General features: G+C 43.1%; 1 protein-coding gene and 1 long non-coding RNA gene across 3 annotated transcripts in view; both read left to right on the top strand.

The window, feature by feature from the left end:
- The first annotated feature begins 2,792 nt into the window (after positions 1 to 2,792).
- LOC121555297 lies at positions 2,793 to 5,230 on the top strand. Its single transcript, XR_005997872.1, has 3 exons — positions 2,793 to 2,972; positions 3,488 to 3,551; positions 4,323 to 5,230. It is a non-coding gene; the product is annotated as an uncharacterized LOC121555297 (long non-coding RNA).
- A 628-nt stretch (positions 5,231 to 5,858) lies between these two features.
- The window catches only part of LOC121555272 (activating molecule in BECN1-regulated autophagy protein 1), a 34,905-nt gene continuing 14,922 nt past the window's right edge, over positions 5,859 to 25,841 (top strand). For both annotated transcript variants that reach the window (XM_045223556.1, XM_045223557.1), the window contains exons 1-13: positions 5,859 to 6,276; positions 16,117 to 16,360; positions 16,727 to 16,785; positions 16,931 to 17,114; positions 17,496 to 17,668; positions 17,905 to 17,971; positions 18,078 to 19,789; positions 20,173 to 20,259; positions 20,478 to 20,663; positions 22,419 to 22,600; positions 23,015 to 23,125; positions 23,700 to 23,888; positions 25,283 to 25,437. In XM_045223556.1, coding sequence (XP_045079491.1) covers positions 16,226 to 16,360; positions 16,727 to 16,785; positions 16,931 to 17,114; positions 17,496 to 17,668; positions 17,905 to 17,971; positions 18,078 to 19,789; positions 20,173 to 20,259; positions 20,478 to 20,663; positions 22,419 to 22,600; positions 23,015 to 23,125; positions 23,700 to 23,888; positions 25,283 to 25,437 — 3,240 coding nt within the window. In that variant the 5' untranslated portion in view covers positions 5,859 to 6,276; positions 16,117 to 16,225. The remainder of the gene's footprint in view (positions 6,277 to 16,116; positions 16,361 to 16,726; positions 16,786 to 16,930; positions 17,115 to 17,495; positions 17,669 to 17,904; positions 17,972 to 18,077; positions 19,790 to 20,172; positions 20,260 to 20,477; positions 20,664 to 22,418; positions 22,601 to 23,014; positions 23,126 to 23,699; positions 23,889 to 25,282; positions 25,438 to 25,841) is intronic.

Below are 25,841 nucleotides of genomic sequence, written 5' to 3' on the forward strand. Positions count from 1 at the left end.
ACCCCCATTTTAAGATGTCAAGTATTTGGACACATATCACTTAGTGGGTTAAAGTTGTCAAAAGTTTAGTATTTGGTCCCATATTCCTTGCACACAATGACCACATCAAGCGTGTGACTCCACAAACTTGTTGGATGCATTTATAGCTTGTTTTGGTTGTTTCAGGTTATGTTTTGCGCAATAGGAACTGCATGGTGAATGACGACGAGAGTCATTTTCTTTCTAATTGAGGAAATAAGATGCTTCTGTTTTTTTTGGGGTGGGAGTATGATTTTTGTTCCTCTAACTTTCTCACTCCTCATCATTCACCATTCATTCATGATTATCCATAATCATGGGAGCATCCACATTAATGTAAAAGTGTTCACAAACATCTTCTATTCTTACTTACAATAAAAGTGACTACAAAGTGACAAATTATTCACCATTCAGTTCCTATTGGGCACAATGTAATCTGAAACACAACCAAAACAAGCTGTAAATGTATCCAACAACTTTGTAGATTCACAAGCTTGATGTAGTCATTGTGTTCTAGTAATATAGGCCCAAATACTAAACTTTTGACAACTTTAATACATACATGAGTCTAAATACTTATGACATCGTCAAGTGGTGGGACTAGTTGCAAGTTGTATTAGTCCTATGTACAGTATACTGATGTTAACACCATCCAACGAAATGCTTACTTGCAGGTTCCTTCTAGACAATGCAATTCAAAATGCTGGAGTATAGAATCAAATTCAACATTTTAGCATCACTGTCTAAATACTTCTGTAGGGGAGTGCAATAACAAAATCTTGGCAGAGCTTTTTCCTGCACATTTCCTTTAATATGAAGCAATCTGCCATTCCACATTATGGAATTAGTCTTAGTTGAATTCAGTCAAATCCACTATTGGAATGTTTACACAGTGTCTTTCCTTTTGCAACCACTGTCTGTAATTGTGGAAGCTGGAAGCATTTGCCTTTGAGGAGAGTTTACTCTGTAGTCAAAATACACTGAGTGTACAAAACATTCCTAATATTGAGTTGCACTCCCTTTTGCCCTCAGAACAGCCTCAATTCGTCAGGGCATGGACTACAAGGTGTTGAATGCATTCCACATGGATGCTGGCCCATGTTGACTCAAATGCTTCCCACATTTGTGTCAAGTTGGCTGGATGTCCATTGGGTGGTGGACCATTCTTGATACATGACTGACAGATCTTCTGAGAAGCATGCTCTGCAGCCAGCAGAGAATTTACAATCTCAGGCCTGGACTCCCTCCACCTATCCTGTGAGAGTTCTTTCCTAACACTCCAACTGTGTGATGCACCAGGCACAGCAGGATTTGCACACTCAGGGTCTTCTAAGTCAGCTAGGAGGATGTTAATTTCTCAATCAAGTATTGCTTTTTTGAAAACACAATCAAAACGGGAAAATGATTAAATTAGGAATATTATATAATTCATCTATTAAATTGCACATAGGGCTGTAAGTAGGTGACAGCAAATATATCTCTACACAATCTATGGTGTGACAAGCCAAAAACCTCAGCTTTGATTCTACAGTAAATTCAATTACAGGGCAGACCCAAATATTGAGTATTAAGTCTAAAATGGAATATCACACAATAGAACTTGATCCCACCGTCGAATAGAAATTCAGAATGTTCTTAAAACAGCAAAAACACACTGAGTGTACAAAACATTATCTTTCCCTGACAGACTGACCAGGTGAAAGCTATGATCCCTTATTGACATCACTTGTTAAATCACTTCAGTGTAAATGAAGGGGAGGAGACAGGTTAAAGAAGGATGTTAAAGCCTTGAAACAATTGAGACATGGATTGTGTATGTGTGCCATTCAGAGGGTGAATGGGCAAGACAAAATATTTAAGTGAATTTGAACGGGGTATGGTAGTAGTACGCTCCTGGGTTTTTCACGATCAACAGTTTCCCGTGTACTCTTTATTTTATTAGGAAAATGTTTCATACATAAATCTAAATTTATGAAAGAAAAGGCCCTTTTTTAATTTGTTTTATCAGATTTAGAAAACTATTTAGCATCATTAAAACGTATACAAAACAAAATGTCAAAAAAATGTATTTGTTACATGTCTGTATTTGATTTTATATAATGTGGATTTGTATAATTATTATTAATTTTTTCGCACTTCCTTATGTATTTCTGTAATCCCTCTGGCTGTTCTGTTTTTTTTTTGTGTGTTTTACATGTTTAACTAAAAATAAAATAAAAACTATGTTGTGGGGAAATGGGATGCGGGGAAGAGTTGTTTATAGTCATCATAAGTGTTGTTGCAATTTGCCTAACTTCCTCAAGGTGGAGCATTATTACACATATTACCTTTAAAATAATGTTTTCCCCTCATGAAATTATAAAATATACTGAACAAAAATATAAACGCAACATGTAAAGTGTTGGTCCCATTTTTCATGAGCCGAAATAAAACACCCAGAATTTTTCCATACACGTAAAAAAAAAAAAAAAAAAAAAATGAAATGTACTGTACATGACCTCTGCCCTCAGCAAGAACGACATGAAGGCCATCGGCCTGCAGATGGCTCTAGACCTGCTGGCCAAGAAGGATTCCATCACTGGCCTTCGCACTCAAACACTGCCTGAGAGGCCAGAATGGTGGACTGTATGGATCATAGACGTCACGAAACCCGGGCTTGAGCCCCGAATGATTTTGTCTCAGCCCCGAGTATTTTGCTCAACTGGGATGGTGTAAAACAAGCTAGGCTACACTGCATTACACACTGCAATGAATACTCCAGACATGAGCCCTGGCCTGCCTTTTTAGGGCTGCCTAAAACCACAATTTCTGTGTAGGTGGCACTTAAGGAGGCGAAGTCAAAGTCCTTTTCCATAGTCATTTTTGATTCGTCCAAACAAGTTATATTTCGGCGCGCACGGGCGACTGTTCACTCTCTGAGATAGAGAGCGCAAAGATGAGAAGGAGAACCGGAGGTAAACTTTGTTAGCTTGCTATTACTATAGCGCATTTTGCTAGCACCATTATGATGTTATTCAGAGTTATTGACCTCACAGTAAGCCAGATTCGAGTAACTTACATTTCAACATGTTGACTCAAAAGCTGCAATGACAGATAACGTTAAGCTAACTAACATGAGGGGCTACCCAGTCTACTAGCTAGCTAGCAGTGCTGCTTCATTAGCAACCAAGCAAATTTTATGAGCAGGGTTTTGACAGTACAGTTATTGATTAGCTATCTGGACACTGAATCCATCTGCTGGAGCTCTGTTCACCACCCGACAAAGTATCACTAACTAACCAATTACTGTATAATCAAGTACTGTCCAAATATGCAAAAACAATACTAATAAAGATCGCTAGCTAACTTAAGGCTAACATGACGCGTTAGCTAATTTTGGTAACGTCAGCTCAATTAGCTAGCTAACGTTATCTGTTGAAAAAACAAAGCTGGATAGCTGAGTTAACCTTTTTTTTCTCCCAATTTATAGAAGATGGACATACGGAATTGAAGATGCAGCTCAGGAAACACAGAAGGTTGTTGTATTTGCAGGAGTAAGTGAATAGATTGTGTGTGTTTACAATACAATTATTTAGCATCTAGCTACATCGATGGGTTGGCTGACAACGTCACGAAAACGATGTGCGCGCTTGCATGAGGCATAAATCAGCCTGTTGTGATTTTGGATGGCCAGATTGCTAGCTAGCAAGAATGACACTGCCATGTGGGGAATCATAAGTGGCTTTCAGTATGCTTCATCATGTTATTGATACCATGTCTTGTTTTGAGGTGTTTTGACTGATTTCATGTCGATACAAATATTTAAAACAACAAATGGTTATTATGCAAATGTTATTTGATTTCAATAAACATTGAAGACTTAATATAGCTTACATGTTAACAATCCAAGCCAACCTCATCTGTTTTGCCCCATGGTTGCACGCGTTTCGATGTTGTTGCTAAAGCAACAGAGAGAGGACACAGGTATTGTAGTCCCCTGTAGCTCAGTTGGTAAATCATGGCGCTTACAACGCCAGGATTGTGGGTTCGTTTCCCACGGGGGGCCAGTATGAAAATGTATGCACTAACTGTAAGTTGCTCTGGATAAGAGCATCTGCTAAATGACTAAAATGTAAATGTGTTGTGGTTAGTGAACGGTAAAACTGTTGAATGTTAATCAGGTTTAAGATTGAGTGAACTGCTAATTTCATTAAGGAACAAATGATCACATTATTTGCCTGTTGTTCATATTGTGTGTGTTTGTCTGTTCAGAATACTCCATATTGCTACGGCACTGATACTATGCGTTCTCTGTAATAATATAGGAGACCCAGAACTTCAGATAGCAAGGAAGAGAGGGGAGCAGACAGGACAGAGCGAGAACAGAGCGAAGGGAGGCCCACGCAAGACAAACATGGTATATTCCTCTCAAGCCAGAGGAAGTAGTCCTTGCTAAACATTACCTCTCAAAAAAAGAAAGATGCCACTTCTGACATGTCCTGTGTGTATAAATTGTTAGACCCTGATGTTTCCATCACTGAAGGCAATCATACAGGCCGCGCTGACCATCCCAGTTAGCAGCTGTGAGAGATCTTTCAGTGTATTAAGACGTCTACATACCTGGCTTGGGAGCCCAATGACCCAAGATAGAATGCATCATGACAATTGATAAAGATATACATAAGAACACGCTTGGGAAAGAGTGAAGTCATAGACGGGTTTGCACCTACAGTTTCATTTTGTTTAATTTCTAATCTTTATGGATGGACTAACATCCTAGTAATGTGTAATATAACTCGCAAACATTGTGAATATTTAGTTGGAGAAAGGATTGTATGCTGGTATGTACATGTGTGTAAAATTGTGAAGTGTTGTTACTACAGGGGGTGTATTTGTTTTTGTGTAATATTGTCCGGTAGCTAATTGACCTTGGAATCTGATTTATTACCACAAATATTATATCATGATTTTTAAGCGTGTTTGGTGCCTGCGTTTGTACATATTATCCCCCCCCCCACTCTACAGTTATAATACAAGCCTACTGCTGAAATGAGTTTATGCAGTTCCAATATAAACCAAAGGATGGCAGCCTAAAATCCCAATCCTGCTATATTGCGCGTAACTAGATTATTTTTTCATGCAAAACATTCATTTGTGATTTAGGCTGCCACAATTTGGATTATTTGGAACTGCACAGTGCGAGCATCAACGTGAGGCTTTTATTTAATTGCTAATAAAATATTGGACATGGTTTATGAAAACATTGCAACAAAATGATTAATACTTTTAAAAATGTTCTTCATGGAAAAGTACGATATAGTTATGCACTTGTAATTTGTATTTGCTAATAGATTAAAAAATATATATTATCGACACCATATTCCCTGGGTTTACTGGGATTGTAGTGTTGAAGTGTTGATTATATGGTGTCAGGAGAGCACAGCGCATGGAAGAAAGCAGTGAGATATGCAACATAGCATTATGTTTCTGCAAAATATTCACCGCTAGCGCGCAGGGATCAAATCTGCAATAAATTAAATGCAGGGCAGAAAATACATTAAATGTATTTCAGTCATGTGTCTGTTTGAGCTGGCTTTTACATTGCCTCTTATCTTTTGATAATGAAAATGGCTTGTGTGCCTATACAGAAGTTTTGCCTCTGGGAGTTTTCTTGAGCCAAAAGGGGTTCTTACAGTGGCCAGAAATGACCTAATTGGACAGAAAGGGGCACTCCTCCACATCTCCCAGCAAAAGCAATTTATTTAATGTAATTTATATAAGAGTACAAAAAATAAATAAAGTTGGTTTCTTTTCATTAGGAAGTCAGATTATTGACTGCAAATCAAGTCATTTGAGTAAAAATGATTAAATAGAGGCACCGGCAAATAATATTCTCATTAATGACTTAGCGCATCTAGTCATTGTGTTCTTTACGATCTGGGCTCTGCTCATGTGACTGCCTGTTTCTACAGTTTCCTGATCTGGGAAACAGTATACGGATAGCTAGCACAACGAATTAGCGCCATGCAAGAAATTATGTTGAAATAGCTTTTCCAGAGGATATTAATGTAATCAATCGCAAGTATAATAGGTTGTTATTTGTCAATCATATTGGTAAATTCACTAATGTGTCAAAGCTAAGTGTAGCCAGTACTCCCGGTACATTTTTGCTTGCTAGCGAGTCAGCTAACTACGCTAACTGTTAGCTAACTAGTCTCAGCTATCTTTAGTTGGGTCCGCCTACGATGACACATTTCAACAAAAATACAAGAAATAAAGGTAGGCCATGGCCTCTGCAGACTTTTAGCAGATTGTTTGTTAGGTCTCATATCTATGTTCTAACATTTCTGTATAACTAGGTAGCTAGTTATGCTAATATCCGGGACTGGCAACTAGGATTGCTAGCTATCGTTAGCTAGGTACTTACCAACCAGCTTTTTTGTATTGGCTATTTACCAAGTTTAGCGGGTTAATGTAGCTAGTTAGCCGTTTCCCCTGGGTAGCCACATACACACACTGACAAATTAGCTAACGTTAGCTATGAGAAAATATTTGCAAGTCATTAGCTGGGTTTCTGGTTGTTAGCTATAATTTTGAAAGCACATTGGTTGTGTGTTGTCCACCGAATATGACACGTAGTTAACGAGCTTTCTGGCATTTTCTAGCTAGTTAATATTTGCTTGCTACATTTGTTTATTTGATTAGCTGACCATTTGATAGCTAGCTGGTTAGCTCTAGTTGTTTCATAACCATTTCTTGAGTTAGCTAACATTAGCAAGCTGACCGCAGTAGTTTATACTTTCAATTCGGAGTACGATCGTCAATAGCTCTCCGACGGAAGGTCCTAGGATCAGATGACGGTAGCACTCTTTCCTTAACTGAGGCAATATGCTGCTTTCTGGCGCTCCCGTAGTTTAGGGACCATCGTAAAAGTGCAATACTGGTGATTGCGTGTAAGCAAATGTTTTTGTTGCAATCCCATTATTTTTCTTCGGTGGGGTTTAATGGAGGTTGGGATTGAGTAATCCACATACACTATTTTTTATATATATATATTTTTTTACAAAACTATCTCCCACTCCTTCAAATCTTCAATAGCTCCCTCCCCGGGCTCTTGGGCCTGAGAGGGTAGCACTGCTCGCGACAGTGCCTCATGGTAACTCCTTTCCTGAGAAATCCTTTAGTCCCAGGAACCGCTCTGCTGCATCCACAATAATGTAAATCTTCCTTCCACTTTAGCCATGCCATTGATCACCATTGCCATAAAAATCACAAAGTCTACCTTCTTTACACGTAATATCTCTGGCTCCTGCTGGTGGGAGGCCAACTCTGCAGCCTGCAGTGAATGCCTATCCAACACAATGGAGTCCTTAGAAGAACCATTAGTTCCCTCAACCCTTTTGATTGCCTCTGCATATGAAATGCTCTGGACGGCCCTGACTTTGTCAACTTCATTCTCTTTAGCCCTCGACGGGCACTCCGAAGATTTCCACCACAGTTGCAACACTTTACAGTTTCTTCATTACATTCACCATTACCTTATTTTCCACACCTTCCACATCTCAGATTCTTCCACTTGCAGACATTTTCTACATGTCCAAACATTCTACACCGTTTACACTGCAAAGGCCGGGAAATATAAGCTCTTACAGGAAAGTGCACATACCCCAGGTTCACTCGGGTTGGGAGGGACTCCACAAAAAAACACAAGAATAGACAAACTCTTCTCTTTCTTGCCATCGACTCAACGATTCATCCTACGTGCATCAACCGCTCCAGGAATACTCTTCAGCACTTTGATGCCTACTTCCTCAGAGACTCCAGAAATTAATCCCTTGACAGGTGCTCTTTTCCTTAGCGCAAAGCATGACACAGCACAGGCATCCATTCTCCCGAGATCCAACACAAGCTTCTTCTGTTCAGCAGAAACACAAAAAATCAAGGCCAATCTTCCTGACCTCCTTTACTCACACCTCTCTCCACCATCTTGGATACGTCCAACAAATTTGTCAATTCGGGCGCCAGTACTCCCAGAAACCAGACTCCCAACAGATATGATGAGGTATTCTCAACACTAGGCGTCCTCTTTCCCACCGCCATCTGATTCATGTTCCACATCCTCCTTCCTTCCTTCTTCCTCGTCTGTGCTCTCATCTTCTCCCGACGTGCTATCGGTTTCGGACATGTTCCTAACTTTTCCATCGGCCGTGCTTCTTTCCGAGTTCGCTATTTTCCCTTCATTCCCATTCATGAGCCTTAGCCCTATATGAAGATTATACACACTGTGTATGGCCCCCAGTCGCTGAAGGGCCCAACATTTTTATTACCTCTTAACTACCAAGGGTGATATATTTGAACCATTTACAAGGATACTTTTCAAAAGCTTCCTATCAAGGTTAAATAGAGATGTAAAACCACAATGTGAAGTAACATTCAGTAACATGATAAGAATATCCCTGGAAGAAATAGAGACCCACACACTGTCGGAAAAAGGAATAGATCCAAAATTGAGGCTTGAATGCAAAATAAAGATGTTTATTGACAAATCTTGGTGCCCAAAGAATATATATCATAGTGCAAGAGAGTGCATAAATGAAAGGTGAAAACAAAAAACACAAACGTTTAAGCCTCAGGCCATCATCCGTGTAAATTGTCGGCACACACATCTGGTTTCTATTTTTATTTCCCTACTCTTACAATCTGGTTTGATTTATTCTGAGGAAATGTTCACATGGTCTATGTATAAGCAATAATTGATGATGTTTCTGTGTCCGCTTTTGTATATTTAGTATATAATCTAGATCATGCATTCTATTGTACTAGGTACTGATTTATAGATTTTCTGATGTATTTTCTTGCCCAGTCATATGCAATTATCATTGAAATGGAAACCAGGTGTGTGTGCTGACAATTTACACTGATGATGGCCTGAGGCCGAAACGTTTGTTTTGTTTTCACCTTTATTTATGCACTTTCTTGCACTATGATAAGTTCTTTACGCACCATTATGTTTCAATAAACATCCTTATTTTGCATTCAAGCCTCAGTTTTTTTTCGACAGTGTGCGGTCTTTTTCTTCCAGTATTCTTATTTTGACTCCTACGCACCTGGAACAGACACTTTTCAGTAGTAAGGACCTTAAAAGAGTGCAGACGGCCTCTGATCATTCAAGAATATTCCTTGAAAATGTGGAGTAGGTGCAACATAAGACAAAAAAGTGACAAGGGTTTGAGTGAGAGGACTAACTGGTGTCTCCAAGTGGCCACACACCTCAAGTGTGCCCAGTTCCTAAGTATTTCCAATGCACTTTTATGACTCAAAGAAGAGTCTTCAACTTTTTTTTTTTTTTAAGCTCTCCTAGCTGTGCCACTGAGGAACTAGAGCAAGCACACTTGTAGTTTTGTTTGGAACAAAACCCTGCATCCCCGCAATCACACAATTACTGTAGGTGTTTACCTAATCCAAAAACGGCCCATTATAAATCACAATCTGGGTCAGGTGGGCATCATTTGAAAGCTTGTTCTATTGCCAACATGACTAGCTAAGTTATAGAATATGATTGCTTTCACAAGGCAATTCAGAGAAACAGATCATAACGCGCATAGAAAGGAGTCATAGAAAGGAGTCATGAGTGCATTCAGGTGCGTGTTCTGCGGCAAATGTTCTTTACAATAGACAAACAGGCTCATTCTGTTCAGAACAATCCAGGGTATGACGCCATGTGCACATTTGGACTCACAGGTGTTTGGCTTGCTTGTATTACATCAAAGTAGCATTTATTATAATCCTCAACATCTCATCTTTCAAAATACATAGAGTCCACTTCTTTTACAGCATTTCCCTCACTCAGACAACAAAACATTTGTAAAATGTGCCCAATTTTGCGGGATGGATGGGGGCAACTTCTTGTCGCGTGCGGTGCTCAAGTTAGGAAAGGGCTGTCAAGCGCAGAGCCTGAGCTCTGACGATAATGTTACTGTATAGCCACTGCGTTGTAATATAAGTTGTTATCAGTGCCATTTTCAACCCCTTTACGGGTACAAGTGTAAAGGGTTAATTCACGTACAGATCTAATTTTCAATAGCTTCCAGTTCAAATGACATATACATCTACAACCACTTGATGTTGGGTCACTGACCTTCCTCGCCCATAGGTACGCCCATTAGACATTTTTATTTTTATTTTGCATGAATATTTCCTGTGATGGATCTAATTATCAATAGCTCACAATCCATATAAGCTAAATATCAAGTGCAGTGGGCTCCTTGACCTCTTATCAAAGGTACATGTTTTGTTTTGTTTTTATTCCTCCCCGTTGATTCTCTAGAAATATTTGTAATGTTACTGTTTTGGTTACTAATGTACATGCAGATCTTATTTTCTGTAGGTTATATCCAGATGTTTTTGAAATTCAACACATATTTAATATGTACAGTCACCTCAAATTATTGGCACCTTGATAAAAATGAGCAAAAAATACTATTACATTAATAATTAAAATACTGAACTATATTGTATGTTCCAAAAATTGGGGAAATTATACTGAACAAAAATATAAACACAACAATTTCAAAGATTTTGCTGAGTTACAGTTCATGTAAGGAAATCAGTCAATTGAAATCAATACATTAGGCCCTAATCTATGGATTTCAGATGACTGGGCAGGAGTGCAGCCATGGATGGGCCTGGGAGGGCATAGGCCCACCCACTTGGGAGCCAGGCCCAGCCAATCAGAATGAGTTTTTCCCCACAAATGGGCTTTATTTCAGACAGAAATACTCATCAGCACCCCGCCCTCCCCCCTCTGATGATCCCACAGGTGAAGAAGCCGGATGTGGAGGTCCTGGATTGGCGTGGTTACATTTAGCCTTTTATTTTCCCCAGCACAAGGTGCACCTGTGTAAGATCCACCACTATATTTTACAGTAGGTACGAGGTACTTTTCTGCATATGGTCTAAGATCCCTCCCAATGTGTTCTCCAATCTCATAAAATATTTTAGATAAAGGCTGTGTCATTGTCCTTGCAAGGGGAGGGTGCTGGAGTTTTGAAAACAGGTTCCATTTACTTTGACATCTATCTTTTGAGATGTTTTTTTTTTGTATTACTTGTGAAACACAATATCTAAAAAAACATCTCAAAGATAGATGTCAAAGTAAAACTCCAGCACCCTCCACTTGCGAGGACATCGACACAGCCTTTATCTAAAATGTTTTATGAGATTGGAGAACACATTGGGAGGGAGCTTAGACCATATGCAGAAAAGTACCTCGTACCTACTGTAAAATATAGTGGTGGATCTTTGATGTTATGGGGGCTATTTTGCTTCTACTGGTCATGGGCATCATGAACTTTACCAAGTATGGGAGATTTTAGCCAAAAACCTGGAATCCTCTGCCAATAGGCTGAAACTTGGCCACAAGTGGATCTTCCAGCAAGACAATAACCCCAAGCACACATCAAAATCCACAAATATATGATTAATTGACCAAAAAATCAACAGTGACTTTGCTACAAGTGAATTTAGCTCTCAAGTACATGCAAGTAGCGTACATAGTAGGTTACGTATGAGTGAGAAAGATCACAGGTCTATTTGTTTTTTGACCTTGTATTTTGCATAAAATTCATTAAAAAATTAACTAGATCAAATTTCAAAATGTAATTGTGAGAAAAAAATATAACGTTGGTTTAAGATCTCTAGATCATTTAATTGAGACAAAATGTAGGTTTTCAGTAAATGCCAGGTTAACTGATTGCACTTTTAAGACGGTCCCTTAGTCTTAAAGTGCATAATATTCCCCCATCGAAACCAATGGAAAGTCACTTTTTAAAAACTGAATGGAATGGTGAAAACAAACGCTGTAGCTGCGTTGCTCTCTGTCATCTGATTATAAATGTATCACTCTATTCATCCTAGCTAGGATATTCTATCAAAGAGGTATTGATGAGCAAACTCTGAATATCAAACCAATATCCAAATTGAAAACAAATTTAAGGCGGTACCAAGCCGTTTTCTTAAATAATTGGTACAATGCCTTGCAAAAGTATTCATCCCCCTTGGCGTTTTTCTTATTTTGTTGCATTACAACCTGCAATTTAAATTGATTTTTATTTGAATTTCATGTAATGGACATACACAAAATAGTCCAAATTGGTGAAGTGAAATGAAAGAAATAACTTGTTAAAAAATTCTAACAAATAAATAACGGAAAAGTGGTGTGTGCATATGTATTTGCTATGATGCCCCTAAATAAGATCTGGTGCAACCAATTACCTTCAGAAGTCACATAATTAGTTAGATTGCACACAGGTGGACTTTATTTAAATGTCACATGATCTGTCACATGATCTCAGTATATATACACCTGTTCTGAAAGGCCCCAGAGTCTGCAACACCACTAAGCAAGGGGCACCACCAAGCAAGTGGCACCACGAAGACCAAGGAGCTCTCCAAACAGGTCAGGGACAAAGTTGTGGAGAAGTACAGATCAGGGTTGGGTTATACAAAAAATCCAGAAACTTTGAACATCCCACGGAGCACCATTAAATCCATTATTAGGAAATGGAAAGAATATGGCACCACAACAAACCTGCCAAGAGAGGGCCGCCCACCAAAACTCACGGACCAGGCAAGGAGGCCATTAATCAGAGAGGCCATAGGACCACTTTAAGCCGAACACTCCACAGAGCTGGGCTTTATGGAAGAGTGGCCAGAAAAAAGCCATTGCTTAAAGAAGAAAATAAGCAAACACGTTTGGTGACTCCCCAAACATATGGAAGAAGGTACTCTGGTCAGATGAGACTAAAATTGAGCTTTTTGGCCATCAAGGAAACGCTATGTCTGCCGCAAACCCAACACCTCTCATCACCCTGAGAACACCATCTCCACAGTGAAGCATGGTGGTGGCAGCATCATGCTGTGGGGATGTTTTTCATTGGCAAGGACTGGGAAACTGGTCAGAATTGAAGGAATGATGGATGGCGCTAAATACAGGGAAATTCTTGAGGGAAACCTGTTTCAGTCTTCCAGAGATTTGAGACTGGGACGGAGGTTCACCTTCCAGCAGGACAATGACCCTAAGCATACTGCTAAAGCAACACTCGACTGGTTTAAGGGGAAACATTTAAATTTCTTGGAATGGCTTAGTCAAAGCCCAGACCTCAATCCAATTGAGAATCTGTGGTATGACTTAAAGATTGCTGTACACCAGCGGAACCCACCAACTTGAAGGAGCTTGAGCAGTTTTGCCTTGAAGAATGGGCAGAAATCCCAGTGGCTAGATGTGCCAAGCTTATGGAGACATACCCCAATAGACTTTTAGCTGTAATTGCTGCAAAAGGTGGCTCTACAAAGTATTGACTTTGGGGGGATGAATAGTTATGCACGCTCAAGCGTTCAGTTTTTTTAGTTTATTTCACAAGAAAACATATTTTGCATCTTCAAAGTGGTAGGCATGTTGTGTAAATCAAATGATACAAACCCCCCCAAAATCAATTTTAATTCCAGGTTGTAAGGAAACAAAATAGGAAAAATGCCAAGGGGGTGAATACTTTCGCAAGCCACTGTAGCTAGCTAGCTAATTACTTGTTTGTTGTTAATAAGCAAACTGGTTTTAGTTAGCTAGATATATTAATCATTTTACCAAGACTTCTTATTTGAAGTTAGCCTAGCTACATGGTTAACAATGGAAGCTAAAGCTGACCTCCAAGGTAGTCAGCCACTTATGACTGTCTATTTTGAAAAGATACTGGAGGTCCTTGTTTAGACTTTTAGTGGTTTAATATTTTGTTTGTTAGTTGAGCATTTCAGCAATCAGAATGATCATTCTTATTTGATTGAAATGGAGTATTTCTCCAAGCTGTCACAAATGTTGCTGTTGCTAATCTGTTTTCTCGCCAACCATTAACAAACTATTTGACCGTTTGAGAGCAGACATTTACCTCGAAAACCTGCAGTTGCCTATTTGATAAAGACATGTACCTAGGCACCATGCCTGTGTTTAGTCAGTGCCAGTAGCGCTGAAATGTCAGCATTCCTTGAATACGGACTAAGTGTTTAGTATCAGCTTGTAAAGGTTTGCATCATCTTGATAAAAACCACAACACCATTGTTTAGCCATAATAGATAGTTCACTGTAAATTTCATGACATGGTTATCACTTGGCATTCTCAGACTAACGGTATTGGAGTTGTAATAATGCAATACCACAGTTGCATAATAATATGTTTGTAGGTCAAGTGGTGTCGTGTATTCGGGTTGCTTTTTAAACCACATACATTGCGTACTTTGAGAAATAACCAGACTCTTCAAAGTCTGCTTTTGTGACTCAGCACCATATACTCAGCACAAATACATACATCACAGGCCTCAAAAGCAACCCCAGTTGTTTCATCTTGTTGTAATTTACATCAAAGTCAAGCCACAGAGAGAGTTTATGAAACGCCACTCTTTGGAGTCCTGGAAAGCGACTTGATGAAAATTCCAGAGCACAATGATGATCTGTGTTTGGACCCGATTTGGATGTCTGTCTTACTTGGAATTCCAATTAGGCCCACCCGTCATGGTTTTAAAATAATGTTGCGCCGCCTGCCAAGGATTGTGTATTCCCAATCTGACTCTTGTGTTTGTCATCTTTGTTTATAGGAAAATCTCCCGCCCCAGTGTTGGAAATATGTTCCCCTTGTTTAAAATGCCTTTGGGTTTCCAAGCCCAAGGTAAACAATGCTTGTTAACCCTAAGGTCGATGTCCGCGCCCACCTGGAAATATGATTAGCATAATACAAAAATGACCTTAAAAATCCTTCAGTTTAAGCTAGAGATATGTTTTTTTTGCATTGGATGCGTCTCAATCCACTGCATCCGCCTATGTAACACTTCGGCATTTGCGGTGACAGCACTAGAGCGGTGTTTGTCTGACCATGAGACATCCCAAAAATCGGTCTTCTCACAAAACCGTCTGTAGCGTCCGAACGGTTTGGTCTACAAACTATGACCCCTCTATGGAAAGATGACTCTCACGAACACAATGGTGTTCTCCGTTTTGCTCTACGACCCCCACAAGCGTCTTGGGACCCGTCTGAAGTAGGTTTAGCAGATCTGCCAACTTCTGTCTGTAGCATCCGAACAGTTTGGGCTACACACTATGACCCCTCTGCGTAAAGGTGAGACTCTCACGAACACGTACATGTTTTGCTCTAGAACGCCCACGGGCCTTACAAGACTCGTCTGAAGGTCCCCCGGTACCAGTTGAAAAAATGAATGGAAGTGTATATGGAGATTGTTTAGTGCCCAAAATAAGGGGTTAAATACATGTAAAAAAAAAAATACATATATATTTCCTGATCTTTCTTATATCTCTCAGATATAGGATAGTCACTTCAGAACAAACTTCCTTTAGATTTATCTTTTGGGACTATCTGTTCCATGTAGTGAATATGTTATTCAATGTGTTTGTAACAGCAGTAAGTTTTTTTTTTATACTTCAAGGGGTCTTAAAATTCAAAATCAAATAGCAAAATTATCCTTGGTATGACCTTCCTAAAACAATTCCATATAGCTTAGTAGTACCCCCCCCCCCACCCACCCATCCCCGGGCTTAGACTCTTATGGGTTAAGGGAGTGCTAAAGCAGTACTGTTTTGCATTGGCTGTGGTGTTTTGCCAATTTGTGACCAGAATATGACAAAATTGTAAAAGAGTGCAACGTTTAGGCAACCTTCCAGATGTGAGGTTTTGACTTTGGCTGCATGTGTAGGCTAGCCAGCGAGCTGCAAACTTGCATGTTCTTATTTTAGTGCTGATCTCCTAAATAGTTCCATAGCACTCATTGGGGAATGCTTCCTCTAGCTGTCAGTTTACATAATAGGCTATCTAGGCCAATTGTGCTACTAATAAAGTTCAGGCCTTAAACTGCCCCCTCATCACACAGCACACACCCTCATGATCTTCTCTGTCAAACTCTCTTATTTTCTGTTACTTTTCAATAAAGTCAACTACTACGCAACCTTTCTTTTTTTCCTTCTCTTTCTCTTTCCCTTTGCAAAACCTATGCCTACCCCACCATAACAACTAAACTACAATCTCCTTCTTGGCCCTCTCTTCCCTCCCCTCTCCACCCCAGCCTAGACTCTGCATGGCGAGCTAGCAGCAGCAGAAGTGACTCTCCCTAGAGCAGGCTGAGGCCAGTGGTAGAGCAGTGGCGTGGCCCCGGCCTGTACGGGAGGAGAACCATGGCCTCTCGTCATCAGAGGAACTCTGTGCGGATCCTGTCCAGCCGGGAGCGCGGCTCGCAGGCCTTTGGCTCGCAGCACCTCCTGCAGCAGATGGTGGAGGAGAAGGTCCGCTGGATGAAATGGCAGAGTCAGGTAACAGCCAAAGTATCCCACTATCCCAGTCAAGGGATTAGCCCAAACTGCTTTGGTTTTCGACAGATATGGAATAGTAGTAGGCGATCCATCTCTCACTGCTCTCGCTGCCCACTTGCTGCAGTAGGCGTTTTGATCTGGGGCAGTATGTAACTCGTCACCATGGAAACAATGCCCTGTGCTTATCTTCATCATCTTTAGTCTATTTGGGAGTTGTTCTTCAAAATCCCTAATAATATGCAGTTGATGCATCACAATTTGACTTGAATCAAGTCAGAAGTTAAAAAATCCTGTCTGCTTTTAATAATCAATGTGCTACCTCCATGTAAGGCTCTGGCGTTAAGTGATGTTTGTTGCCTCACACAGAAAGTGGAGCTGCCAGACAGCCCTCGCTCGACGTTCCTGTTGGCCTTCAGCCCAGACCGGTAAGGAACTCAACTGACCCGGCCGCATGAATGGATTCATGAGAGCATTTGAGAGGCAGGGCTTCCTTGAACATTTCAACAGCAGCTGTACCATTCACTCCATGCCCCTGTTTTCTCTCTCCCCCTCTTCTATCAACTCTGATAGGACCCTCATGGCTTCCACTCACGTCAATCACAACATCTACATCACGGAGGTGAAGACTGGAAAGTGCCTCCATTCGCTGGTGGGCCACCGCCGCACGCCCTGGTGCGTGACCTTTCACCCCACCATCCCTGGCCTGGTGGCCTCAGGGTGCCTTGACGGAGAGGTCCGCATCTGGGACCTGCATGTAAGTGGTGCCTTCTATAAAACACAGACCCCTATTAAGATGAATAGGACAAGTTTCAGGTCCCCGCTTGCTAAGTTGCATAGGTATATTTTATTGTTCTGTTAGGGTGTAAGACTCTCATACACAGCACAGTCTCGCCAGAAATACATGTTGAGGAGTCCCCCAGGGAACTCGCCTCGGTCCGAGTGGTTTGTGGCGGCTCCAGGTGTCATAAGGAAGCTTTTCCATCTTCAATGTGTTGCTATTGGTAGTCTAGTTGATAAACCTTGATCACAGTAGTTTGCGTCCCGTAAACATCATGCAAACGTTTTCTATCCAGTGTTGCCGTACCGTTCTTGTTTCTTTCTCTATTAAACCCCCTTCTTGTGTTTGTTTCTGCAGGGTGGCAGTGAGAGCTGGTTCACAGAGAGCAACGTGGCCATTGCCTCGCTTACCTTCCACCCCACCGCCCAGCTCCTCCTCATCGCCACCAACAACGAGCTCCACTTCTGGGACTGGAGCCGGCCCGAGCCCTTCGCCGTGGTCAAAACCGGCAGCGAGACTGAAAGAGTCAGGTGGGACACCATTTAGACACATTTAATATTGTGTTCTATTTCATTCTGTGTGACACATATTTCGGATTTTAAATATGTATAATTTGTGTCAGGAAAATGCAAAATGTCTTAACATTTATGTTCCTTTCACATGTAACAACCCCTAGTGTAGTGAAAATGTTGTATCATAATAGTATGGTAATGTTATGATTAGGATATCTTTGAGTTTATGAAAAGCTCAGCTCTATCTCTTTCAGGTTGGTGAGGTTTGATCCTTTGGGGCACAATCTTCTGACGGCTATTGTGAACCCCACCAACCAGCAGGTGAGGCCGTCTAGAAATAAAATAATCTTCTCAAAACCTTTAAAACATGGCTGTATCCTAATACCCTAAAACATTCAACATGACTATACCCTAATATGTTCTGTAGAATGATGATGACTCAGAGATCCCCATGGACAGCGTGGAGATGCCCCACTTCCGCCAGCGCTCCTTCATGCCCTCCCAGCCTGTACGCCGCACACCAATCCTCCACAACTTCCTGCACATCTTGTCATCACGCTCGTCGGGGGCGCAGGCTGGGGGGGATTCTTCCCGCCCTGGTGGGGAGGGCAGCGGCGAGCCCCCCAGCATGCCTTTGGGCCAGTACCCAGCATCGCAGAACCGTGGACCGCCCTACCCAGGCTGCACCCAGCACCTGGGCATGGTGTGCCTCTGCAGCCGCTGCACGGCCAACCGCAGCCCCTCTCTGGGCGAGGGTCCCTCCAACTCCAGGCCTGTGGTCCCCCCCGAGCCTCCCCAGGTGGCCTCTCAGCCAGTCCCCCACACCTCTACTTTCTCCTCGGCCCGTACGGAGCCCCGGCAGCCTTCGGAGCCCACTGGGGCCCAGCAGCGGCCCTCGGCCTTCACCACGGTCTACTACAGCGCCGGCAGCTCCCTGCACCGCGCCGTGCCTACCACCCACGTGGCCAGCCAGCCCCTGAGCCAGCAGCTGCCCCTGCCCGCCAGCCACCAACACCAACCCCCATCCCACCCGCTGCCCGGACCTGACTGGACACGCAGCCTGCTGAACATGAGAAGCTCAGAGAGCGGGGCCGGAAGTGGGGGGAGCAGCGGAGGGGTTATGAGTGGTGTAGGGGGTGGGATGCTGCCCCCCCGGACCAGCTCGTCCTCTGTCAGCCTGCTGTCAGTGCTGCGGCAGCAGGACGGCTCTTCCCAGTCCCCCGTCTACACCTCCGCGACCGAGGGACGAGGCTTCCCCCCGCAGCCGGGCGCCGAACCTGGCTCCAGCCCCGTGGCCAATCAGAGAGGAGGAAGTGGTGGTGGAGGAGGAGGAGGGGTGGGCACCAGCAGCGGGCACCACCCATTCTGGGATGGCACGCGCAGCAACCCGGCCTTGTTCCGCAACGTGCTCCAGTGCAACCTTAGCCGCTACTTCATGGAGTGCGACCGCATGCAGGACCTGGAGTCGCCGCTGGGTGGCGCCAGCGGGGATGTCGGGGGAGGGGAGGGTGGCCAGGAGCAGACGCAGGAGCTGCTCAACAACAACATGGACCCGGTGAGACCCGGGCCTTCCTCGTCCTCCCACTACCAGCCCCAGCCACCCCCACCTGCCCTAACCGAGAACAACCCCCCTCCCTCCTCTAGCGCGGCCCACTCCTCCCGGGGCCACCTGAACCGCTGCCGGGCCTGCCACAACCTGCTCACCTTCAACCACGACTCCCAACGCTGGGAGCGCACCAGCCCGGCCTCCTCCACCTCCGCTGTCTCCACCCAGGAGGGCTCCAGCTCTCCCTGGCGGCAGCCCTTCAGCCCTGCCTATGAGGATCCCCATGCATCCCCACAGAGCCGGGATCCACACCCCCATCCCCAAGAGAGGGAGAGGAGGGTAGCCCAGCCCCCTGATCCCAGCGAGCTGCAGCCCTCCCCAGGCCCTCACGTTGCAGCCATGCCCTTCCCCACCATTGCGTCGTCCTCTGCCCAGCCCGGGGAGCAGACTGTGGGCCTGGTGTACAACCAGGAGACGGGCCAGTGGGAGCGTGTCTACCGCCAGGCCGCCTCCAGCCGCTCCGCCGACGCACCGCCAGAGGCCTTAAGCCAGGAAATGCCTGTGGATAACCCGGACGAGGACTCTCTGAGAAGGTAGAGTTATGAGAAAGGCCTTGGTAGTCTCTGCGGTGGTGTTTTTCTCTCAGACCAGGGTCCTGTTTAGTAAGGCACACCGCAGCAAAACATTTTGAAACTGAAAATGAAAATGAGCTTCTTATTGAATGAGCTCAGATAGTACCACTCTGTTTCGGACCGTTTTCTTCAGTTTGGTATCTACTGAACACCACTCGGCTCACTTTATCTAGTGATCCACTCTGGCACGATAACATTACAGCAAGTGACTACAGGTCTGCTTTACTCAGTATTTCCATGATATACTTATATTGTCCAAATAGTTGTATTTGTATAAAACAAATAGACTCCCTTTGCAGAGGAGATTTAATTGCTGATCCATTGTTTGGTGGGTTTGTTCACAGGAGGCTGTTGGAGTCCTCCCTCCTCTCTCTCTCCCGCTACGACATGGGAGGATCCCGAGACCACCCTATCTACCCAGACCCCGCCAGGTACCAACCTTAACCCCAATTAAAAATTGTATAATCTTTGATAGGATAAAAACCCATTGAGTAAGGTTGAAAATATCCACAAACTTTCCCTAAGTGTCCAGGTGTGTTAACAACCTGAAAACTTGGGGGGGAGTTTCTGGAATTTTGCAAGCCTAGTATGAATCCTACAGCTGTAAACCCCCATTGACCCCTTCTCTCTGCCGTTATCTCTCCTGCAGGTTGTCCCCAGCTGCGTACTACGCCCAGAGGATGATCCAGTACCTGTCGAGGCGGGACAGTATCCGCCAGCGCTCGCTGCGCTACCAGCAGAACCGGCTGAGGACCCTCTCCTCCTCATCGGACAGCCCTGCTGGCAACCCCTCGGCCGCCATGGAGAACAGCGACGTGGACTTTGAGGAGCTAGAGTGAGTTGGCGGCAAACACCACGCAGAGAGAACGTTCGCTAAGTGTGTCGTTTGAGGCATGTGTCGATACTGATAGGATCAAATGAAAGGGAGTGCTGCTCTAGGATCAGCTTTCTCCATTCAAATCTTACCTTAAAAATTATAATTATTTCACGATACTGACTATGGATCAGCTCCTAGAGAGATATTACCAGCTACGGCTGCAGATATTGAGGCGGCTTATTCTAAAGCTCTAATAAAATGCACTAAATCACAGATTTGGCACATCATTGCGCACGTGTTAGGCTACACATCATGAAATATATATTTTTATACGTCGCTTGTTTGTACAAATTGCAAAGACATTCGCAACTTTGTATTTGTAGTCAACTTTGTTCTGAAGTTATCGGCGGTCTCAGAGAGACGGATAAACCGTGTGTTTCTATGTTTAGCGGAGATCTTCTGTGTATAAAGTAACACGGAAGGGCAAAAAAAGCATCTAACGACGCACTTAGCTGTTCTAGATTACGAGCGTTTTCAAGTGCAATGTTAATAACGCTGGTTTTGGGAAACAGCTCAGAGATTTAACGATGCTCCTATGAAGGTTCTAATGATGGGAAACCGGGCCCTGGCCCCTTAAAGATAGAATCCTTAATTGAAACGATAACAAAGCGATCACCCCACCTCTGTTTTGGTAAAAAGCTGAGGGATGGACCTGGAGAAATGTTACCACTTTCAAATTCATAGACAGAGATATCGAAGTAAGGACTGACCATCCATGATATCAAGATTATACTTTTAACCATGTTTTGAGGCTATACAAAGTTTATATTTTCAGTACGCAGGTTTCCATTGACCCAGGTTTATTCGACAAAAGCAACGTCATTGCGACATGTGCAATGAAAACGGCAGCTATAGGACAAATGTTCTAATGATCAACAAACATTTTACCTGTTCGACAGGGGTGGATTTTTCTTTATTGCGACAAATGATGATGGAAACTGTTTTTCGAATAAAATGATGATTTGAAACGAATAATTGAAGGTATTCCTGCATTCTATCCATGCTTTTTGGGCTACCTGAGACCTGAAACAGATCGGTGGTAGGGCTGTCGCCAATTTTATTAATGCACAATTTGCCTAAATGGATAAAGGAAACAGTTCAACCACTTAATTTTATTTCACTTTAGGTTTTTGCGGAAGTTTTATTGTTTAGGTATAATGTCATTACATCCAGCTGTTTTTATCGACACAAGACTGCACTGTAGCAGGCAATTGTCGTGTCTGTTTTCTATGTGAACTTTCTAAATGTCGACAAAAAAATCACTGTACAAGTTCATGTTTACAAACATTGGAGTAAAACAAGCTTATATTTGAGGTTCTGATGAGGTATGACAATCGAACTAAGCTCATGAGGCATTTATAATTTATATTCTTCAATAATCAATGTGTATATATAATTAATTTATAAGTCCAAAAATGGATGTAGCAACTAAGGATTCCACCTTTAAAGGGATATTACGCTCTTCAATCAAAGTTTGCCAGTTGTTTTCAGACCTCAAAATGGTATTCTGTTCAAATAAGTAAAGGAGGAGATAAAAGGGGTTAAGTAGATGTCTCAGGCCATCTTTTTGGAAAAGATAAGAACCATATATTTTGTATTTTATATTTTGCGATCTGAGTACAGTGATCCTACTTTGAACCCTTAGCTTCACCACACGTCTCCCAATAGCCTCTGTTTCTCCCAATAACTGCTGTGTGTGTGTGTGTTTAACAGTGATAACGGAGACCGGATGAGGCACAGAACACCGCGCAACGCCAGGATGTCCGCTCCATCGCTGGGGCGTTTCGTTCCCCGGCGGTTCCTGTTGCCTGAGTATCTGCCATACGCTGGGATCTTCCACGAGAGGGGACAGCCTGGCCTGGCCACTCACTCCTCTGTCAACAGGGTCTTAGCAGGTAATAACCAAGATTGTCTCACTAAAGTGCACTCTGCTTATAGAGCGTCTGGTTGGTAGTGATCAAATTGTCCTGTACGGATGTCCTCACTATTATAGTAGTCTATAAGAGGAGAGCACTGTAATACCCTTTACCTACTACTGTGCCAAGCTGAGCTGTATTTGAGCTGGCCTGATTACCCATCAATTATAGTTGGTGGAACCATTCTGCAAAGGTGAAAAAGAGGATGTCCAAGCCAGCACAGTACAGTTGAAGTGCGCAACAAGTGACTAGTTGACTTCTGTCATACATCTCAATGTTATCCATTTGATTGTGTTCATTTCTGCTGTCTGCAATAATGGTAGACAGTCCTCTTCCTACTTCACTTCCAATGCTCTATCCACTGACCAAAATGCCTTTCCTCCTGTCTCTCAGGTGCCTCCATCGGGGACGGACAGTCGGCGGTGGCCAGCAACATAGCCAACACAACCTACCGGCTGCAGTGGTGGGACTTCACCAAGTTCGACCTGCCTGAGATTAGCAACGGTATGTGAAATGTTCAGAACGTTGCAGGTAGAAATAGAATGAATCGAGCTGCCATGATTCCATATTCTATCTGACAGACAGTCGTATCTGTTCTACATAATGCATTTCTCTGACCATTCTGTAACGTTACATTCTCCTAAACGAGCCCCAGCTCTCATATTGTCTGAACAGCCATTTTTGTTTACCTTGGTAGAATTATACTGTAGTATTGACATCGTGTGTGTGGGGGGGTGTGTGTGGGGGGGGGGTGGGTGAGTTCTTCTATTCTTGTAGGGACCTAAAATGCCCAAAAGTCGCCACAAGGATAGTAAAACAATGAAAATTCTCCCTCGTGGGGACATTTCCCACGTCCCCATGAGGACAAAGTCTATTTTAAGCTTAGGGGGTTAGGTTTAATGTTAGGGTTACAATTAGGGTAAGGGGTTAGGGTTTGGGTTAAGGTTAGGGTTAGGAAAATGTTGAATGGAAATACATTTTAGGTCCCCACAAGGATAGAATAACAAAGTGTTTGTGCAGAATTAAACTGTAGTACTGAATTATTGTGTGTGCTTGTGTGTATTCCCCACCCCTCCAGCCTCTGTGAATGTGCTGGTGCCAAACTGTAAGATATATAACGACGCCAGCTGTGACATCTCAGCGGACGGGCAGCTCCTGGCCGTGTTCATACCCAGCAGCCAGCGGGGCTTCCCTGACGAGGGCATCCTGGCCGTGTACTCCCTGGCCCCGCACAACCTGGGGGAGATGCTCTACACCAAGAGATTTGGTAAGTAATGTCACGTGGTCCTCTGTAGCTCAATTGGTAGAGCATGGCGCTTGCAACGCCAGGATAGTGGGTTTTCGATTCCCGGTTGTTTCCCAGTGGGATCAATTCACCTGTACGTAAAGAATGTATGCACGCATGGATAAAAGTTGCTTTGGATAAAAGAGTTTGCTAAAATGCATATTATTACATTTAGCAGACGCTCTTATCCAGAGCGACTTACAGTTAGTGCATACATTTTCATACTTTATTACTATATATTATTTAGTAAGTCTTGCCGTCATGGACTTGACCTCCAGGATACAACTATAGCAGTGTTTCCCAAACCTCTCCTCAAATACCCCCAGCCAATCCACTTATTTTAGGTATTCCAGTGATGGCAGACCTGATTCAATTGTTCAACTAATCACCTCATTAGTTGAATCAGGTGTGCTAGTTCTGGAATACATCAAATGCGTGGAACGGCTGGGGGTGCTTGAGGAGAGGTTTGCGACACTGAACTAGAGAATCTATACTGAACAAAAATATAAACGCAATGTGCAACAATTTCAATGATTTTACTGAGTTACAGTTCGTATAAGGAAATAAGTCAATTTAAATAAATTAATTAGGCCCTAATCTATGGATTTCACATGACTGGGAGGGGCACAGCCATGGGTGGCCCACCAACTTGGGAGCACAGGCCCACCCACTTGGGAGCCAGGCCCAGCCAATCAGAATTAGTTTTTCCCCACTAAAGGGCTTAATTAAAGACAGAAATAGTCCTCAGTTTCATCAGCTGTCCGGGTGGCTGGTCTCAGACAATCCCGCAGGTGAAGAAGCCGGCTGTGGAGGTCCTGGGCTGGCGTGGTTACACGTGGTTAACGGTTGTGAGGCCGGTTCGACGTACTGCCAAATTCTCTAAAACGACATTGGAGGCGGCTTATGGTGGACATTCCTGCAGTCAGCATGCCAATTGCAAGCTCCCTCAAAACTTGAGACATCTGTGGCATTGTGTTGTGTGACAAAACTGCACATTTTAGAGTGGCCTTTTATTGTCCCCAGCACAAGGTGCACCTGTGTAATGATCATGCTGTTTAATCAGCTTCTTGATATGACACACCTGTAAGGTGGATGGATTATCGTGGCAAAGGAGAAATGCTCACTACCAGGGACGTAAACAAATTTGTGCACAAAATGTTAGAGAAATATGCTTTTTGTGCATATGGAACATTTCTGGGATCTTTTATTTCAGCTCATGAAACATGGGACGTTTATATTTTTGTTCAGTATAAAACATTGAATCTAGTAAATTAGTGCACTAAAGAGCATATTGTTAGTGAACCTAAACTATACTACAATATTAACCGAGAAGAATCTTGCCTAACCTTGTCAGTTTTGTCTTCCTTCTCCCACAGGTCCCAATGCCATCTCGGTGAGCCTGTCTCCCATGGGCTGCTACGTGATGGTGGGCCTGGCCTCCCGCAGGATCCTGCTACATCCCTCCACTGACCACATGGTGGCGCAAGTGTTCCGGCTGCAGCAGCCCCACGGCGGAGAGACCTCCATCAGGGTGAGAAAGACAGACATAGCCTCTTGATGCAGGGAAAGACCAGGGTTGTGTTCATTAGGCACCAAACGGAAGAAAAAGGACTGAAACATGGATGGACTACCCGGACTTGTCCAATAAGAAACTCTCCTTTTTGTTTATTTTGCATGACATAGTGAACATGACCCTGGTTACATGTTGCTGTTAACCTATGTCAGTAGTGTGTGGCTGTGGTGGTCAACAATGAGGGAGAACATAGTATGATAATTGATACTACCAGCTCTGTAGAGACTGGGGTTAAAACCTGTAAAAGTCTAAGCTGTTGGGGGGGGGGGGTTAAGAGGCATACCATGGATAATTTGGCTATTTGATTTGGAATTTTAGGACCCCTTTAGGTATCCAAGAAAAATATTTAAAAAACTAATTTG

The sequence above is a fragment of the Coregonus clupeaformis genome, chromosome 11 (genome assembly GCF_020615455.1).
Source record: "Coregonus clupeaformis isolate EN_2021a chromosome 11, ASM2061545v1, whole genome shotgun sequence".
NCBI lineage: Eukaryota > Metazoa > Chordata > Actinopteri > Salmoniformes > Salmonidae > Coregonus > Coregonus clupeaformis.